At 42.7% G+C, this 19,347-nt stretch overlaps 2 protein-coding genes and 2 non-coding genes across 4 annotated transcripts; all 4 read left to right on the top strand.

Moving 5' to 3' along the window:
• Nucleotides 1-1,853: 1,853 nt before the first annotated feature.
• Nucleotides 1,854-11,787, top strand: cited1 (Cbp/p300-interacting transactivator, with Glu/Asp-rich carboxy-terminal domain, 1). The gene is made up of 2 exons (XM_041031765.1): nucleotides 1,854-2,133; nucleotides 6,528-11,787. The coding sequence occupies exon 2, from the start codon at nucleotides 6,547-6,549 to the stop codon at nucleotides 7,120-7,122; it is 576 nt and encodes a 191-aa protein (XP_040887699.1). The 5' UTR covers nucleotides 1,854-2,133; nucleotides 6,528-6,546; the 3' UTR covers nucleotides 7,123-11,787.
• Nucleotides 11,788-13,861: 2,074 nt separating this feature from the next.
• On the top strand, nucleotides 13,862-19,115 carry rps4x (ribosomal protein S4 X-linked). The gene is made up of 7 exons (XM_041031540.1): nucleotides 13,862-13,931; nucleotides 14,502-14,579; nucleotides 15,309-15,489; nucleotides 16,895-16,992; nucleotides 17,813-17,984; nucleotides 18,075-18,232; nucleotides 18,960-19,115. The coding sequence occupies exons 1-7, from the start codon at nucleotides 13,929-13,931 to the stop codon at nucleotides 19,059-19,061; spliced, it is 792 nt and encodes a 263-aa protein (XP_040887474.1). The 5' UTR covers nucleotides 13,862-13,928; the 3' UTR covers nucleotides 19,062-19,115.
• On the top strand, nucleotides 15,657-15,732 carry LOC121177571. Its single transcript, XR_005893289.1, has one exon. It is a non-coding gene; the product is annotated as a small nucleolar RNA SNORD61 (small nucleolar RNA).
• Nucleotides 18,403-18,475, top strand: LOC121177572. Its single transcript, XR_005893290.1, has one exon. It is a non-coding gene; the product is annotated as a small nucleolar RNA SNORD61 (small nucleolar RNA).
• Nucleotides 19,116-19,347: the final 232 nt, after the last annotated feature.

The raw sequence follows: 19,347 nt of genomic DNA, 5'->3' as shown, positions 1-19,347 counted from the left end.
GGTTCCCCAACAACACTTTCACATCACTTTCAGCGATTTTTCTTTTTCCCAAACAGCCTTTGTTTGTCCCTTATGAATAAAATAGGATAAATTGACCCAGAAGAGAAGAGAATCTGGTTTTCAGCAGGTCTGGTGTTGAGTTTAAACTACTCCAGGTGGCACAGGACAAACTTTTAAACATTTAAACAGTCCAACAGGCCTATCCTGTGACCACAGACAGCCTGTGGTCACCTCTAGTGCTTGAACTTAAGCAGAAAAAGAAGATTTAAAATGAGCTTTTACCTCCAATAATACTGGAGCAGCGTGGTCTAGAGTGGAAAATGAAGAAAAATAAGATTATGTTGGTTGATCGCCAAGAGGAAATTGATTTGTTGTAGCAGGAAAGAACAGAGAACAGAGGTGCAGGCTGGAAATTCATCAGTTAAAGTTAAAAGTTTTAAATTTGGGGAAATTTGGTGTTTTTATCTTGTGACAGGCTTCATTTTTGTGCCACATTTTGGCTGTTTTATTATCTTTTTGTATTCTTTTAGTCTTCCCATATAAATGTGCTGGTTTTATGTTGTTGAATCTGTGCTGTGTTCTTTGTTTTGTGTTTTGTGCATATTTTTGCAAAAATGTTTCATGAGAGAATAAAACCCAACCAAACCGAACTGTGTGACTGATTACACCAAATAAGAGAACAATAAAATAAAAAGCCAGTAACAGGGAACATTTCATAAGGCCAATAAAGAGTTTCAAGTGGTTGTGATGATTTTGAATAGATGTAAACAAAGACAGAGTCGATATATTTGTGGTTGAGGATGTTGAGGATGTTCAGTCTGCTCGTCTGCGTGAATTCACTGATCGGCTTTTACTCAGACTCACTTTAGATTTACAAAGTGATCATTTAAATGTTTATGTGACACAAAATCACCAAAGCACCGTGCACAAACACTGCAAACGTTATTTCTTATGTCCCACAAGCCGACCAGCCTGCTATAATGAATTATTCAGCAGATATTCATCAGTGTCTCTAAGGACATGAAGACATCTCCACAAGTGAGAACATGTAGTCATGCAAATCATCCACAGACATGTGAGTCTCTCTCTCTCTCTCTGGGTGAGTGACAGAGACAAAGACAGAGTGGTCTGAAATGGTCCATTTGATTCCTGATGGTGTTTAGTTCAGAGTGAGCAACATCTGCCCTGTGGACGGCAGCTTCAAAACCCCGGAACCCGGATTCATCCAGACAGCGCGGACATTTTGACCTGTCACAGCAGGAAAAGCCCAGGCTGCTGAGTTCCATTTAGCTGCTTCAGTGTCAGGGTCCTGGGACTGTGCAGGTCTGTCATTCCTTTACTGGAGCACTTGAATGCATCAGAGCCATTGTTGATATTAGTAGAAACGCCTGTGTCCTGTGGGAAAATAAAAACCTGCTGGACATTCATCTTCTTCATCTTCACACAAAGTCACAGGGATATGTTAAGCTTTTAAAACACACCGTCAGCAGCAGGAATCCACGGACCCGACCTGCCCATACTGCTGCTGCTGCCGGTGGCTCAAAGGTGTGGGCATCAGCCATGGTTTGAATGCCACAGCCTGTCTGAGTATTGTTGTGCATGATCGGGTGTTTTTGTTTTTAAAGCAGGGCAGCGAACTTCAGACCAACACAACAATTTACTCTGTTCAAAATAATAATTTGATTCACATCTACCATCTTCCAAAATCTCACTGGCCCAGCCCAGATCTGGGCACCCCGCCTCCATCCAGGTCCTCTGGAAGTCCAGTTCCTGGTTTTTGGATGACAGCCTGTCACACACACACACACACACACTCTCACCGGGCTGGTCAGTGAAGAGAGAGAGCGGCACAAAATGCTTTTTATTCAGTAACAAGCTCATTGAGGAGCGGACAGACCCTCCAGAGCCTCTGCAGTCAGTCAGTCAGTCAGAGCGTCGCTCTGCCAGCGCAGGTTACTCCTCCGGACTTCAGCCTCTGATTCTCCAAATCCAGCACCATCTGCACTTTACTGGCTTTTATTTTTACATACACAGAGACATTCAGACACCGTGGACCTGCCGGACTCGAGTGTTAAAATCTACTTTTGCTGCACGTTTCTGCTGCTGTCAGGCTGCACAGAGCTTTTCTCACAGGTTGGTCCGTTTCTCTCATTTCCTCCTGGTTGTGTTTCCTCCGCTGAGGTGTGTTTTTAAAACGGTGTCAGTGTGCGTTTCTGCGGTAAATCTGTCTGTTGGAAGTTTTTCGGGCTCCTCTCTTTGCCTCCTCAAGTGTTTACATAACATTTTAAACGAGGTCAAGCGTTTTCTTCCTCGAGCTGGAGGGGTTTTGCAGTGAAGGCTTGTGTCAAATTTACATTTTCTCCTCGGTTTACACGCCTTTTTATACCAACCTGAAATTATCTTTATTGTAGAAATGAATGGCAGACATTACTGCATTTTTTTTCCTGCAAGTACAACCAGTTTTTAAGGCTTGTTTGCTGCTGAAGATTCCTGCTTCTGTTCACCTTCTATTGATAAAATTGAGACACAAGATTATTAACTTGAGTTTGTAAAAGTAACTGGAAACTTTTCCACCCAAAAACAGCCGAGTTTTACAAGATGAAACTGACAAAAACTTCAGGGAACAAAAGTTTTCCCTCTAAATTGGCTTCTCATTAACTGTCTAGAGTATGGATGTTGGAGGCAATTAAAACAAGTGGTGAATGCGTCATGCTGGGACAGCATATGGTGTGTGTGTGTGTGTGTGTGTGTGAAAGGGACAGAGACAGACTGACGTTTCAATTTGCTTGTCACACTTTAATTGTGTAATTGAAACCTCTCTTGGTGTGTGTGTGTGTGTGTGTGTGTGTGTGCTGCCAATTGACAAATCTCAAAGCTATTCCTATAATTTTAAGCTTTTCTGATGCGATTCCTATAATATAATATAATATTGTGTAACATGATAATGAGCCATTGGTTTTAAGTGAACTTCTTGTACTTTTTTGAAGTTATATCACCTTTGTTGACAAAATATTCTCACAGAAAGGTCCATTTAGTAGCTGTTGCTGGAGCTTTTGATTGTATCGCATGATCTTCTTCAGCAGATACGAGTTTTCCCAGTTGTCATGGGACAGCTGATGACAGTTGAAGCTTTGGTTGTGCACTAATGTTCCCTCTGATGTTCCTCAGATATTCCTTTAGGAACTAGTGTAAGTTTATTGTAGTCAGTACATAGTGAGGGTATAGTTAGTGACTTCATTGTTCCTGGACTGTTCCCCTGGCAGCCATAGTGAGGACTTAACAGTAAGTTTAGTGACTTTATTGAAACTGGAAGTGACAAACTATTTTAAAAGATTTGCTTTAAAAGGACTTAAAATGATGCTTGTTCATCATTAGTTGTAATGGCTTCTCATTGTAGTTTGGGGTTTTTGGATTGTTGTTTGAAAAGTCGAGTAAATAATTAGCCATAACAATATTTCTATGACAAACACTTGAGCTATTTTAGAGCTGCATTGTTGTTGTCTGTAAGAGCTACCAATCTGGCAGAGAGAGCAGACTTTCATTGCTTAATAATTAAAATAAATGCAGACCAGTCGACGGCCAAGACAGCAGCCTAGACTGCTAATGAAATCATTTACAGGGAAACTAAGCCAGGGCCGATTTCACAATCTCATAAAAGTGGTGGAAGAACACAATGACTCAGGTCAGCTGTGAACAGGAAAAATATTGGCAGTCCTCCAGCCGTTTCATACAGCGTCCTTCCTGTATGAAGAGCAGCAAACTGTTTTTTTCTGACTCCAGTTTATCCTCATTTCAGAGGCAGACAGTAGATTTTTAGTCTTTAGCCAAGCAAGCTGTTAGATGCACGTGAGGGAAAAGATTTCTCACTTCTTGACATCCTGAATTATTTTTATGTGTCCTGAGTTCTTATAAAAGTCAAATTTACTCAATTTTAAAGGCTGAAATTCTCAACTGGAGCATTTGAGGACAAACACTGAATAAAACTCTGGGGTGTTTCACTCAAAGGTCCACTGGGCTCTTGCACTGGCATAGTTCGAATGAGAAATGTGGTTTAAAGTCATTAAAATGGCACGTACCATTTGAAAATTGTGAAATTTGCACTTAAAAAGCTTTATAATCAAAAAATTAAATCAAAGAGTGGTACATTTTGAAGCACATTGGTTCCTCCCTGGAGGAAACAACTTCAATACACATAATTCCTGATCAGTTAAACTCTGAGGTCTGTGATGATTTAACCCAACTGAAACCAAATTTAGATACCAAAACAATCCTCTTTCAACATCTTATTTTACGAAATATGAACATCTTTTTCTTCAAAAGAAGCCAAACTTCCCAAATGCTGAATGTTGTCTAAATATAAACAGCTGTACAAGAACTTTGCCTTAATGACATGGTAAAATCTGGATCAAATTTAGATTTAAATCTTGAACCTTGTCATCCAATAATGAGTAAACAAGTATTTATAGTATTAAACAGGCATTTGATGGCAGCTTTCGGTACTTGACGCTTTGCAAAACCACCTTTAAGAGGCACAGCGTTAAGATGTAAAATGTCTGTTCGTATGTTGTGTTCAGGAAAAAAGCGATCTTAAAAGGCTGCAGTTGAGCCGGAGAAACGAGTGCGTGCACATGAGGGCTCCATGTGGTGTTTTTTGTTTGTGTCTCCTGGACTCAGTGTGGTGGAAAGCTGTTGAGCACAGACACCATGTGCAGCCTGGCCCTGACAGTAATCAGTCAATGAATAATGAACACACACACACACACACAGACTGCCATTGACAGCTGTTTGGTATCTTTGTGTGTGTGTTAACTCTATCAGTCGAGTGCAGCTGCATGCCTGCCTGTAGCAATTATGTTCTCGCTAAATAAGAGCCAGCGCTGGGAGGAGGGGCTCTGTGTGCGCGCGTGTGATTGTGTGTACTTGTACGTCTATCTTTGTGAGGGCCAATTTGAGTTTTAGACCTTGGAGAGTGAGGACGTTTTGGCCAGTCCTCACTATCTGACACTCGAAGGACTGTTTGAGGGTTAAGACTTGGTTTTAGGGTCCAGGTTAGACTTAGCTTAAGGTTAGGGTTAGGGTTAGGATAAGGGTTTGGGTTCGTCATTTAGTTGCGAGGGTTAAGGTTGGGGTGAGGGGTAAGGGAAGGCATTATGTGAACGAGGGTCCTCAGAGAGATAGAAGTACAAATGTGTGTGTGTGTGTGAGAGAGAGAGGGAAGGGGCACAGGATCGGTACATATTATTAAGCGATTAACTTACTCAAAGGATAGCCGCATGATGTGTGTGTGAGTGTGTGTGAGTGTGTGTGTGTGTGTGTGTGTGTTAATCCACACATGCTGTTTGAACTGTGTGTAATATAAACCAGCTCAGGGACTTTAACATGAGCCTCTAGGAGTCTTTTTGAGTCTCACACACACACACACACACTAAAAAACACACACGCTGTGTTTCACTCACCCTTTTTACCTCCACACACATCTCAATGACATTCTCTCGCTGTCACGCTTTATACAACACACACTTTCTCCCATTCACACACACACACACACAGTCAGACTTATGCTCTGTTCTCAGGGCCCATATGTATTTACCCTGCAATGTGACCCAATCACTCTTTGAAATCCTCAAAGGCTCTGTTGTGTTGTGAACTAATTTCTCACACACACACACACACACACACACACGCACACACACACACACACACATAGCCCTATAAACACTCTCTAACCCTGTTGGTACCTGCAAGTTTTCTCCCCATGGCCTTTTCATGGTTAATTTGCTGCTCAATAGGTCAAGAGGAAAAGCAGACATCAAGCGAATACACACACACACAGACACAGACACACACACACAGCTTTCACAAAATCAGTCTTAAACACACGGAGTCATGCGGCCAACCAGGCACCAGGGTCGCCTCGTTGTGCGTTTCCCAGACGGATCTGACTTCAGTGATTTACCGGGTCATAAGAACATGAATAAAGCTGCTCTTAAGTCAACAATGCTTTTGTTGTCGAGGTCCGAAACAGACGCGTGTTTGTCAGGAAACACTTTTTAATGACCACTTAAGTTACTATCCTCGTCTTCTAACTCAGAACATTTTCTCTGGTAGGTCAGGGTAGGTGGGAAATGCACAATTCCTGCTTCCAGTCTTGATGCTAAGCTAAGCTAATCACCTGCTCACTCTTGCTTCATGAGAGATCTCAACTAAATCTCAGCAAGAAAACAATGTGTTTCTGAAAATGTCAAACTGCTCCTTTAAATGAGTTGGTTCTGCAGCACAGACCATGCAGACAATAATTAATAATTCCCTGCTGCTGGTGCCGGTCTGCAGGTCTGGCTTTAGCATCTGTTGGTTTACGCGGAGTCGCTTTAGAGATCTCTCCCAGTAAATCCCGTCTTTAATGACATGCAGCCTGGATGATGTCACCTGCCATCGGAGCAGGCCTCTGTTCAGCTAACGAGCTTATCTCTTCCTCCTCATGTCCCAGTTTGATGACATTGCATAACATCTCCCTTTTCTTCCTGCAGGTTTGGGGTTTTCCTGGTGATGACCTCACTGCTGTTCCCTGGAAACGCCCACGCTGCGATGAAGGACCTGTCTTCCTCCTCCTCTCCTCTCTCCTCCCTGCTCCACTACCCTTCCTCAAAAACCTCCGTCGTGCCCTTCTCCCCATCCGCTGGCCCCACCTCCACGCCGGTGTCGACGCTGTCGACGGCTCCGCTCTCGAAACCTCAGCCCTTCTGCCTCCAGACGGGGCCTCATCTCATCGCCAGCATGCAGCTGCAGAAGCTCAACTCGCACTACCAGAACCTCACCAGTGCGTCTGCTGGACACCCAGCACCCGGTGGAGCTCAAAGGGGCTTCGGAGCCTCACCTCTTGGCACTGGAAACCAGCTCCTGGGGCCATCTGGAGGCCTTGGAGGAGGTGGGATGGGAGTTGGAATCAGCATGGGGAACCAGGGCTCCGGTGCAAGTGGAATTATCGACTTTGACCCTGTGGACGAGGAGGTTCTCATGTCCCTGGTGGTGGAGCTGGGCTTGGACCGAGCTAACGAGCTGCCCGAGCTCTGGCTGGGTCAGAACGAGTTTGATTTCATGTCAGACGTGCCGGCTGGATGCTGACCTACTAGAAGAAAAGCAGTGGAATTGCTTGACAAAGAGAGAGAAGACTTTTTCTCCCCTGTTTTATTTTTATCCTTCCTCCTTTCTTGGCTGATAAAATGAGGAAACAGAAGAGACACTGAGTGATTAAAAAGAAGGAGATTAGAGACATACACTTGTTTCTATTATGCTTTCATACTCTCTACAGGCAGACAGAGGGATCGGTGAAGAAAAAGATAGCTTGCTTTTGAATTTTTGTTGTGTTTTTAACAGAGGTGAGAGAGAGCGTAACCTGTTTTTCATTTCGTTCAGTCAGTTTATTTTTCTTGTCTAGGATGAAACTGGCGGCTGAGCCCCAGCCTAATAGGATTAAGAATTCTTTTGTTTTGCCTCATCCCGCTCTAATTTTTATGTTTCCTTTTCATTTAAGGAAGAAAAACAGAAGCATAAGCAGAGTATGAAAAGAAACAAGGAGTCTTAGAAACCTTATTGCTCCTGTCCTGTTTCCTCCATCACTCCCTCTCTTGCAGGCTTAATCAAAACCAGGTGATTTAATATGAGAAGGTTTGGCAGAGATGCTTGAGTCAGTCTCTTGGAAACAAACAGTGCAGATGACAAAGACACACCTGTTGGACTTGGCCCCCCCTTCTTTTCTCAGCGTTGTCCTCTCTCGATCATGTTAGAACTTAAGGAAAATGAAAATGGGAAACATGACTTTATGGGAGATTCGTGAAGGATGACAAACACTATGTTTCCTGTTTTCTTAATGGACAATATTAGACTCTGGTCTCACGGGAAAGAGACTCCCGTCTCTCGGCTACACAAAGAAACGGATTGTCTGAGAACTGGTTATCTCAATGTACTTCTTTTTCTTTCTTTCTTTTCTTGTTTGAATTTAGTTCAACCAGCTGTATTCATAGAACATGTTATTTAAGACAGTGGCTGATATCCATCAGGTCTCTTGGACAAGGAAGGCTTCTGTAGCACATCTACTATCGGTTCTACTTTTCTGAACATAATGAATTAGATCAAGAGTCGAGGAGTCTTTCGGAGCATGGGACCTGAATGGAGTAAATTGTTTCTTGCCCTGAAGCGCAGCCTCATTAAAAGCGATCGAGGCCTTATGGTCATGTGAGTTGCCACTACATGTACATGTTTTGTTTTCTGACCTGTAAGAAACACTGACCTCGGTGGTCGTGTCAAACTGGTGTCAAAGAGTCTGGATAGCACTTCCTTGTACATTGAGGATACAAGGTTTTGTCAACATGTGTGGACATAAACTGAAAGAGAAAAACAGATAAATGCACGTCCTCTGCTTTTTGTTTTTCCTGTTCTGCCACTTTCATGTTTATGCCTAAACAGTCTGTTCAACCCTGACAAAATTGTCTATCACCACACTTCCATGCTGCTGATAAGGAAGCCTTGTGTGTGCTGTCAGTGGGTCTGGAGCCTGGTGTTTGCACACCTTGTAGGGCAGTCTTTGTCCAGATGCAGGTCCACACCGGAGCAGGCGTTAGGAAGGTTTAAATGGGACCAACGAGGGTTAAAGTTAAACCTCTCAGATGTGATCTTTTCATTGAAGATACTTAAGCATGCAGATAACATGCAATTTATTATCTGAACACAGTGCAGGAACAGAGTAGGAAAAAGGCATGTGGGTGACTCAGGTGTGCAACAGCTCCACTGTTAACGGCTGTTTTCATTTAGGTTTCCTGAGTCAAAGAAAGAAATCTGCTAAGCCTGCCTGCGTGCTGCTAATGTTCCTGTAAGACAGGACATTTACCCTCAGTAACGGACATTACATTACAACCAGCACCATCATCACCCTTGGACCATTTCTGCCTCTCCACCACTGATAAAAGGAACTTCAGACAGTTTGGAACTGGTTCTCTGTTGGAACCGGCTCGTGATTTCCATCCCTACTCAGGCTTTGTGTAGAGCTCTCACCTGCATCATACAAATGAACTTTTAAGCTAACACAGATGAAAAGTCCTGAAAGGGTTGGATTATATCATAACAGCTGCTGAGCTCACATGTCAAATCCATCTCTGTGACAACTGAGCAAAGTCCCATCTGCTGCCGAAGACCATGTGATATGGTTGAGGCTGTGGAAAAGTAAGTTGAGGACTTACAGAGTTAGGACAGTTTGGTCAAATGTTAGAGTTGTTTTACATGTGATGTGTGGACATGTTTTCACATACATGTTACATTTCACAGCTTAGATTTCACGTGTGTGTGTCTGAAAATCACATGTGCCTGTGGTGTGAACTTATCACGCACAGAACATCCAAAAACGTGAATATATATGTGAATATATCACCCATGAATCACAGCTTTAACCAGGAAATAGGGGTGAATGAGGTCCCTCCTCCCACCTTAAACATCTGTTTATTTAAATGATCTAAAAACAAATAATAAACTTATTCATTTAACTGTTCAGTTACATGCTCTGTAAATTTGTTCTCCCTAAATCACGATTCGCCATTTATATACATAACTATGGTACAGATTTCTAGAAACATTACATTAACACAAGCTTTTTGATGCTGCCAGATGTGGTCACCAATTTGGTTCACAATTTATCCCAGACTCAACCGTTTTTAGTTGATAGAGTCAACTCTCCATCTACCAGGTGCTGTTCCTCGCTGCTGCAGAGTTTAATGGCTGAAAAAAATCCCATGAGGGGGTTAAATTGACACCCGACCCTCCGCATTAGGTGCTTTACTGTGCAGCGTCCTGCTGTGGATGGATGTAGTCAGGATGGGGGCTCTGACCTATATCTGTTGTGGTAAGGAGAGATGGTTGGGGGGGCTCAAACTGCGCGGCGGGAACAAAGGCCTTTCACCTCAGCCCAGCGTGTCAGTCATCCTGGGCATTGTGAGTCTGCTCTTGGACCACACACACGAAATAACACACCTGTATGCATACATACATGAGCTTGCAACAAAACACCTGCATGTGCATTTAAGTTCATGCAAGCACCTACGGGCTAAAACAAACTATATGCAGACATACAAAGGCATGGAAATAAACACATCACACACACACAGGAGCGAGGGGATGGTGTTACAGCAGGGAAATGGGAGTAGCAGCCATGAAACAGGCACTTGTTCAGTTACACACAGACTTCACAGGGTACTGGGGTTGTTTGTGTGTCTGTGTGAAAACAGATAGTGAAAAAGAGACAGAGTGAAAGCCCGTATGCAAAATGGAATAATGTGTTAAAGGGGAAACTATGATCAGCAGGTAATCCGTCCACATGAAGACCACTGACAGAGGAACAGAACACACGCTGGGCCCTGTTAGTTTATTCAGATATAAAAAGATCAGCTTACACACAAAAACACAGCTTCACTTCCTCAGGAGTGCACACATGCTTCTCAAGTCCTTTTCAACTATTGTCCTACACCTACACTCACACACACACACATACACACTGCACAATACCTGTTTGTGATGTTGATGAGGGTCTCAGTTACAGTCAATGAGCACAAATGTGAGAAGCAGTGATTAATGAAAACCCGCTGAAGGAGTGACAGAATAATTTTTTTTAAAGGGATTTGCTGGGTATTTCCTTTATAACAGTCACTTTACCGGTGCAGTGGGCAGCAAAGAAAGAAATAAAGACGCTTCTCATCACTTCCAAATCCGACAGACAGACACGCTGATTCTTCTCTTCCTCTGTCTCGTCGCCTAAGTGGGTCAAAATAACATTCTTCAGATCGAAGACAGTCTCGTGTTTGTTTCCATCTGCTAAACATTGTTTTAAAGTCCCTATTTTTTGTGTCTGTGTTGTTTTGCAGTCCGGCCTTAATCCCAGCTGAGTGAATGTTGTTATTTGCTGTGTGAACTACATGGACGCCCCCCTCCCCTCCTCTCCCTTCCTCTCCCCTCCTCTCCCCCTGAGAAGTTGCCTGGTCGAGATGTTTGAATCTTCCGAGGGCTTTCATTTCCTCTTTTTCCTTGACCCCTGATATTGCAGATTAACCCCGGGACAGACCTTATGAACCAAAATATACCTCACAGCTATTTGGTTTCTAATGACAGAGACTTAGATCCATGCAGAATATTCCTCACTTTGGCTGTGGTTTGCTTGGTATATGCCAGAATATGTTGAGTTGGGTTTTCTCCCTGAGATCTGGAGCCATGTAAACCCCTCATGGTCCTTACAGCTCTAATGAAGTAAATTTACAGTTTCCACATGACAGCAGTGATTTGTTGCACACTTGGCTGTCGCCCCTGGGCTTCAGGGTCATGAAAAATGTTCTAACACATCAAGGACTGTGAAAACCTTCGACACAAGTGGTGATGTATTTGTTAAAAGGTCCCTGTTACAAGGTTTCTTCGCCACAGTAATGAAAATGTTCAGCCACTGTTCTGCTGCCAGGTCTACTTGTGAAATTGGAGTAGACTCTTCACTGGTTTATTCCTTGTTTTTCATCATATTTACCTGTAAACATGTAGATCAAAGCCTTATTTTGTGTTTTATTTTTGCTTGCTTTTTGGTTCTACTTGCAGTTTCTTTCTTTCTTTGTTTTTTTTTTCTTAATGATGAAAAAATTATATTATTCAAAGATGATTTTTAAAGCACTTTTGCTCACCGGCTCTCACTTGTACATCTATATGAATATGTAAATGACTGAGATCATATTGAAAAATGCTTGTATTTTTGTTACGGCTCTGAAGTTTGGGGAAAAATAAAGAAAGTGAAATCTGCGATGGAGTGAATATTTGTCATCAAAACAGCAGACACACACCACATATATGGATCAGCATCCACTGATTTCTACACAGTTGCACCACTCACAGGCCTTTTTAGTTAATATAAAAGTTAAACATTTCAACATAACAATCAGGTTATGTGATTGTTAGTAATCACTGTTAATCACAAACCTAAATTCTGCTTTTTCTTTTTAAAGCATTTGCAAAATCATTATGCTTCCATCTGCTGGCATGTGATAGTGTTGACTCTCCAATTCACTTATGAGGAAGTGTCAGACTTTCACATGAACTCAACAGTACGATGCTACAGTGCTGCCCTCTGGTGTTGATGTTAGCTAACACAATTGGCACAGAGCAGAAACAGTCCTCATTAAATGGCCCCACATTACGTAATTCATGCAAATGAAAGAACATGGACACTATGGAAAGGCAAAGGGAAACCCTGTTGGAACTAATCAGTCTCTTAAAAGACAGATGAGGAATTTCTGAAAGACTTTATACCAAAGTGTAATCCCTGCTTCTGACAGACTTTCTTTATGTGGCTCTGCATTAACCACTCTACACTGACATTCTGGCTATGTCTCTCTGATAAAAATGCATCTTGTTAAATGTATTTCAAGTGATTTCTTGGATAAATGAAGGTTAGCTGGATAGATATGTGACAACGAGCAAAGAACTGATATGGCTGTAGCAACAGTTGCACGCAATAACAAACAAAACACAGACGGGGATGTTGATAATTAAGGATGACAAATAAATCATGGTTGTGTGTCCTAACAATCTGCCATTTTGGGTATAAAAAGCGGGAAAAGCACTTTGTAGTGTCCACAGTGTGTGTGTGTGTGTGTGTGTGTATTGGTGAAACAGCTTAAACCATGCATACTCATTTCATTACTGCCATCAGCTGGTCTTCATTACCCTCTACATCTGTATTAAACAATACTGTGTCCTTCAGACAGCAAGTTTAAACAAATGTTGCCTCTTTATTCTGTCAGCGTTTGTAATATGACTCCACAAATCTGTGTTTAATCCTCAGTTAAAACTTCCTGGGCTGTGGATTGAGGGTCCAGTATGTTTTTAAAGAAGTGGGTCAGGAAATTAAAGTGGAGGAAAACGTTGATGGGTCCCCATCTTGCTGCTGGCCACGGGCCATGTTGTGGAGCTCTACCAAGTTTTTGCAAAATGTAAAAGTGGTCTGAATAAAATGTAGGTTAGTGGGTTGATTCTGCTGGAAACACTCACATCACTGCACTGAAAAACAGACTTGTGCACACTCTGAAGATTTATGGCTCAAGGAAAGAAAATAAGAAAATAAAGTGGGTCACCAAAGATAAATGTGTGAATATACACAAGGGAGCATTTTTATTGTGTATAAATAGACTCCAGGTTTGTCCCGAGTATTGGGATTAGTTTCTGCAGCCTGGAGGAAGCAGAGTTGCCTTCAGAGAGAGACGGCATGTGTGCATCAGTTGGTATCATTTGGCAGAGGAAGACTCAGACCCAGGAGGAGTTTTATCTCCACAAGTGTAAACAGGACTGAGATCTGCCTGCAACACTGGCATTTCCTGAAGAGACAAAGTCTGAATCAAGGAGTGAGAGACGGGGAGGGAGTCAAAAGATGCACTAGCAGCGGGGTAAATGGAGGGAATGTGCAATATTTAAATCCTTTAAATCAGGTCTGGATCGTGTTTTCATTATGGGTTATTGTGTGTACTGTGTCACAAGAGTCAGTCACTCTTCTGCAAAAAATATGGCCCTGTTTAATAAAACAGATTGCTATGAAATTTTGTACAGACATTGATGTCCCCCAGGGGATGAAGTTAGTTTCATGAAAATGATGTGATTGTAACTCCCTGTAGCTTGGAGTTGTTGATTTTATGTCGTATTCATGTTTTGTTTATTATGAATTTGTGATACAAAGAGCTTGTAGTTGTTCCTTAATGCCAGTAAAGGAGAAAAAGGTAAAGGTGCTTGAAAACCATAGAAATCAAACGTGTCCGTATGTAAATGCGACTTTCAACACTTTTGTCCCTCCCAGTCTGCCGTAGCCGGCCTTATCATTCATTACCGGAAGCCAGGAGGTCCTTTTCCCCGCAGACTCCAACATGGTGAGCTGTTTCTCCTCACTATTCTTCACTGAAATAATCACTAAACATCGCTTTTTGCTGTTGTGTTACCGCACACGTATATGTCCAAGTGTAAAATTCCACTTCTTATTAAACGATACATGTCTATATTGTGACCAGAAACACCGATTGTTGCTATTTATCGATGATTTGTAATCACTTGACGCCACTTGTATCGCTCACGGCTCGTTAGCCTGAATGTGGCTATCGATGTTAGCTCGCTAAATTAACGTGATAAAGCTTTGAAGTTAGCCTGTTGAAATGTCGCTTTTTGTGCACAAAACGAGGTGTTTTTTCTGCATTTTGGATCTAGAGTTACACTGAGTTAAAGTGTTAAACACGTTAGTGGGCGATAGGTATAGCTTAGCTAGGCCGCAGCCGGCGATAGCGTACCATGCTAACATTACTGGCTGAGGATGTCCCCTTTTAAGTCGGGGGACTTATGCATCGTGAGCAGCGATATTTTCCAGCAGTGGTTCTTGTTCTTTTCTCGGATCACTGCTGGCTGTTTCCTGCCCCGTTGTTGACCGGGTTTGGTGTCTCTCTCTCCAGGCAAGAGGACCGAAGAAGCACCTCAAGCGCGTCGCAGCGCCAAAGCACTGGATGCTGGACAAGCTCACCGGAGTTTTCGTAAGTACTGGTTCCACCACAGTTTTTTACATTAGGTTATGTTTGGTATTGTCTCTTCTTAACTGTAACGTTTAAAGGTTGGTATGGAAGGGTTAAAGGCAAAACGGTACGCTGCAAAAGCAGTGAAAAGACACCGAAATATGCTCTTGATTTTTCTGAATGTCTGCGTCAGCCTCAGTTTTGTGCCTCACGTGTTTACAGCACATTGGGTTCACAAGGCAAAGCATCAGTTATTCATAAAGATAAATCCCCCATTGAGTTACTATAACCATCTGTTGCTTTGACTCATTAAAGCTTTTATCAAGAGGTAGGTTTTCCATCCTTAGATTTGCCATTTGTAAAACAATTACTGTTAATTATTGTGCAGCACACTTTGTATGTAAGTTGTTTAGCACAGTTTCACAGAATCCAAGTTGATATCTCAAAAGTTTTGTTTGCTGAAATGTCAATACACTTTTTTTGTCTAAAATGGTGTAAATTATAGGGTTACCTGTTGTTTTGTTTTTTTCTACGAGTGATTGATCAGTTAATTACTGCAGCTCTTCTAGAGATGCAGTGTAGGGCCATGCGTGGTCCTGGCGAAGCCCAACTCCTAGCATGCTTTCAGAATTTGCAACTAAAAGAAATAGTGCTACTTTCTATTTAATAAAGTTAATATCAGATTTCAGATCTTTGATTTAGACATTGTCTTTAAACACATTTTGACGTCTCTCTCCTCCTCCATCTCAGGCTCCTCGTCCTTCCACCGGTCCCCACAAGCTGAGGGAGTGCCTGCCCCTCATCATCTTCCTGAGGAACCGCCTCAAGTATGCCCTGACAGGGGATGAGGTGAAGAAGATCTGCATGCAGAGGTTCATCAAGATCGATGGCAAGGTCCGCACCGACGTCACTTACCCTGCTGGATTCATGGGTGAGTTAACTTTTAACTCAAGAGATTTAGTGTTTAGTAAGAGTAGTTAGTTAGTCTGTGTATTTAAGAATTTGCAGGAAGTGTTTTTATAACTTAAAGTGGATCTGTGCAACCTGCAGGTGGTTGTTGTGTTGATGCTCAGATGTGTCAGTTAGGAGGCAGAAGGAGCAGTGATGAATTTGTGTGTTTGATCAGCAATGAGCTGAAACTACACAACCTATTCCTCTAAGAAGTTCTGAGCTCCAGCTACAACACTTAAATATCAACAATCCGCTCCCGAACAGCCAGTTGTGATGTGACTGATGTGAAGTGGAAGCAAAGTGTGACTTTGAGATTAAGTTGATATATTTTGAGATTTTGTTTTGCCTCGCTCAGCTTGTCATGAGCTTTTCTTTGGAGAAGACGTCCCTCCCCAGAGGAGGCTTGAAAACCGTAATTTGTCAAAATTTGAACATGGCAGGCACATCAGCTGTCACTTTAAGTGAGTATGTTCAGGAACAGACTCTTTAGTCTTCATATTAGCTGTCTGTGTTCCTTCAGTCTTGGTTGTCAGAGCTGACACTTTCCTCTAGTCGGTTGTTGGGTAAGTCAAGCTTTTGCTGTCTCTTTTGATGTGTGATGGACTTTGTCAATGAAAAAATGCCACAATGGACAAGGCTGGTGTGCAGCTAGTCATTTGGGAAGATGTGCTCTCTGAGATACTGTGGGAACAAAGTCGATTTGATTCATATATAAATGTTTTTTGTTTTTTTTAATGAGGTATAGCTGTTTGGAAGAGGACTGGTGATTATTTGGCCTCATCACAGAACAAATGAGTCAACACCAGCTGCTCCACTTAGCTCGATCAGAAATTACGAGAAATTGTGAACCAAAAAAACAAACAAACAAAATATCTTCGCTGTCAAAACATCACAGATGTTAGTGCTGTCACTTATAAATTGTGGAAAACGCGGGGGTTGAATTTCCCACTGACACAAACAGAGACCGTGTTCTTTGTGTATTCTCCACCTCGTTAGAAATTTAAATCTTACAACACTTAATCTGCTCAATCACAACATTTTTTTCAGAATTGGCTCTAAGGTCTTCAAAGTGTTTTTGTTGTCCAGAGTATGAAAGTCACGCCTCCTCCAGACTTGTCACCCAGTTAGTTTCCTCTCCACATCAGCGCTGGCCAACGGCCTCATATGGAGGTGTGGTATTTTAATTTCCAAATCCAGGGGAAGTCTTCACAGCGGAATGACAGTGTCCTATTTATATAAATACACAATGAACATTCTGCCTCTCTGGCCAGTTTCTGTTGCAATGAAATTGAAGTCTACTCTTGTTAAACTCCAGTGTCTGTACCATTTATGCTTTAAAGAACAGACTTTTGATGCTAAGACTGTCGATGTTTGTGTTTATCCAGATGTGATCAGCATCGAGAAGACTGGCGAGCACTTCCGCCTGATTTACGATGTGAAGGGACGTTTCACTGTCCACCGCATCACCGCTGAGGAGGCCAAGGTAAGACCCGGAAACAGGCTTTTAACCTGTGTTTAGCCTTAAGTTGTCCATCGTCGATCCTAATTTTAAGAGAACCGACAACTCCTTGCTTTGGTAACGTCAAAACAGTTACCACCATGAAACAAGAAGGTATAACACAGATACACAGATGAAAGGAAACAAGAGGAGGAGGATGAGCAACAAAGGTGTTTAAGATTCCTTAAGTATCTTTGTCTTATATCTGAAATCTTTCAGTTCAGTAATCAATAATCTTTTAGTTGTTCAATAATGCTGACAGAAGGGAAGGATAAGTGGCCAAAGGAGGAAGTTGGAGGTCATAATTAAGATTAAAAGCAGCTTTGTCAGTGATGGCCAGTTCTTGCTACATGACCCAGAGCAGGAAGTTTGCTTTAGTGGCTGGGTTTTGAGATCTAGCTGACTCTTTGCAGGCTTATCTGGCGTAATCGGCATGCGAGATGGGTTTTAAGGATTTGGTCCTTTGCCTCTGGGCAAATTTGAAGATCAGCTGTTGCAGCGGATGGTGCTTCAAACTGGTTTAATCTCCAAAAATCTTGGTCAAATCTGGTTAAAATCCTCAACTGTGAGATGAAGTACAGCCACAGATGGGAGAGTCTGGGACAGCTGACCAAAATGAAAAAGACTGGAAAACATACATGTATTGTGTTGTGAGATATTTATAAAGTTCGTTTTCGTCATGAGGCTGCGAGTGGCTGTAATTTAAATTTAGATAATTTATCACCGATTCATGTCTTTAACTGCTCCTTGAATTATGCACATGCAGATGGATGTTTCCTAATCCAGCTCTCCTCTTCCTCCGCAGTACAAGCTGTGCAAGGTCAAGAAGATCATCATTGGCACCAAGGGAATCCCCCACCTGGTGACCCACGACGCCCGCACCATCCGCTACCCTGACCCCCTCATCAAGGTCAACGACACCGTCCGCATCGACCTGGATACCAGCAAGATCACAGACTTTATCAAGTTTGATACTGGTAGGTTCAACTCGCCTTCACCTAACTTGATGTATGTACTTGATGTTTTTTTTTCTTCTCCCTCTAATCTGATGTTTATTCTCCCTGCAGGTAACCTGTGCATGGTGACTGGTGGTGCTAACTTGGGGCGTATCGGTGTGATCACCAACAGGGAGCGTCACCCCGGCTCCTTCGACGTGGTGCACGTCAAGGATAGCACAGGCAACAGCTTCGCTACCAGGCTCTCCAACATCTTCGTCATTGGCAAGGTGAGGATTGTAGAAATATTCAGACACGGGGGAATAAAGAACTAAACTCCATCACACCCACAGGGCTGAATTCACCCGTTTCCGAATGTTTTGAGTTGTCTCGGTTTCTGTAGCTGGGACAAAAACTCTTCATGCAGAAGAGAAGAAATTCTGTGACTAAAAATGTTGGAGCAAGGATGACAATCTTTGGTTTTGATCAGCGATGAAAATAAACCATTAATTCCTCTAAGAAGTTCTGAGCTCCTTGATAAGACCCTCTCATTGAAAACCCCCCCACACACATCTCGTCACCCTCACAGAAAGAAGAGGTAGATATTCAGTGAAAAACTAAAAAGCCTTGTGTGCCGCACTCTGTCCCATCGAGTCGAGCGTGTTCGGTGATTACGAGCATCTGGCCTGTGGACAGTGTTGGTAGTAAAACGTCGGACAGCTGCTCTCTGCGGCCTGACATTTATTAGGTCACTGATGTGACAGGATCTGTCAGCGGCGCAGTCGTCCTTCTGCTGCGTGACATTTTCTCATCAGCCTCAGTCCTGCGCTCTTCTTCACCTTGATGACGGCTCCGTGCTGAAGTGCTGGCGGTCAGATAAATGTTAGCACAATCAAGAGTTGAGCTTTTCTCCTTTTGTACTACGGTGTTTAACTTCCCGCACGCTAAAATGTGTACTACTGTTGCAGATTACAGCCTTGTCTCCAGAATAAATATATATTTGTCTCCCATCTGCAGGGCAACAAGCCGTGGGTGTCCCTGCCCAGAGGAAAGGGAATCCGTCTGACCATCGCCGAGGAGAGAGACAAGAGGCTGGCCGCCAAGCAGGGCAGCAGCTAAACTGGCCACAAAACAGACCACCTGTTTTTCAAATAAACTGTTATTTACCAAACACTCAGCTCGTCCATGTGTCCTTTCTACTTGCTAACAAAGCTTCCTGTGTATAGACTTTTATGGGTAATTAATTTATTTTACAGGCTGAGAAAGCGCAGTGGTAAGAAGTTGTGATGGTCTCGATTCAGAGACTGAAGCAGAGCATTTACTGCAGTTAGTAACATGAGTAACATCCGTGTCTGAAGTAAAAATGTCTGCGCTATGACGAACTGTCCCTTTAATTCTGTAGGTC

This window comes from Toxotes jaculatrix, chromosome 23 (assembly GCF_017976425.1).
Source record: "Toxotes jaculatrix isolate fToxJac2 chromosome 23, fToxJac2.pri, whole genome shotgun sequence".
Taxonomy (NCBI): domain Eukaryota; kingdom Metazoa; phylum Chordata; class Actinopteri; family Toxotidae; genus Toxotes; species Toxotes jaculatrix.
This window is presented reverse-complemented; position numbering and strand designations above follow the sequence as displayed.

Coding starts and splice junctions, on each gene's coding strand:
- cited1 (XM_041031765.1), top strand. CDS start 6,547: ATGACCTCACTGCTGTTCCCTGGAAACGCCCACGCTGCGATGAAGGAC.
- rps4x (XM_041031540.1), top strand. Junction 14,580..15,308: donor ACAAGCTCACCGGAGTTTTC/GTAAGTACTGGT, acceptor CCTCCATCTCAG/GCTCCTCGTCCTTCCACCGG. Junction 16,993..17,812: donor TCACCGCTGAGGAGGCCAAG/GTAAGACCCGGA, acceptor CTTCCTCCGCAG/TACAAGCTGTGCAAGGTCAA.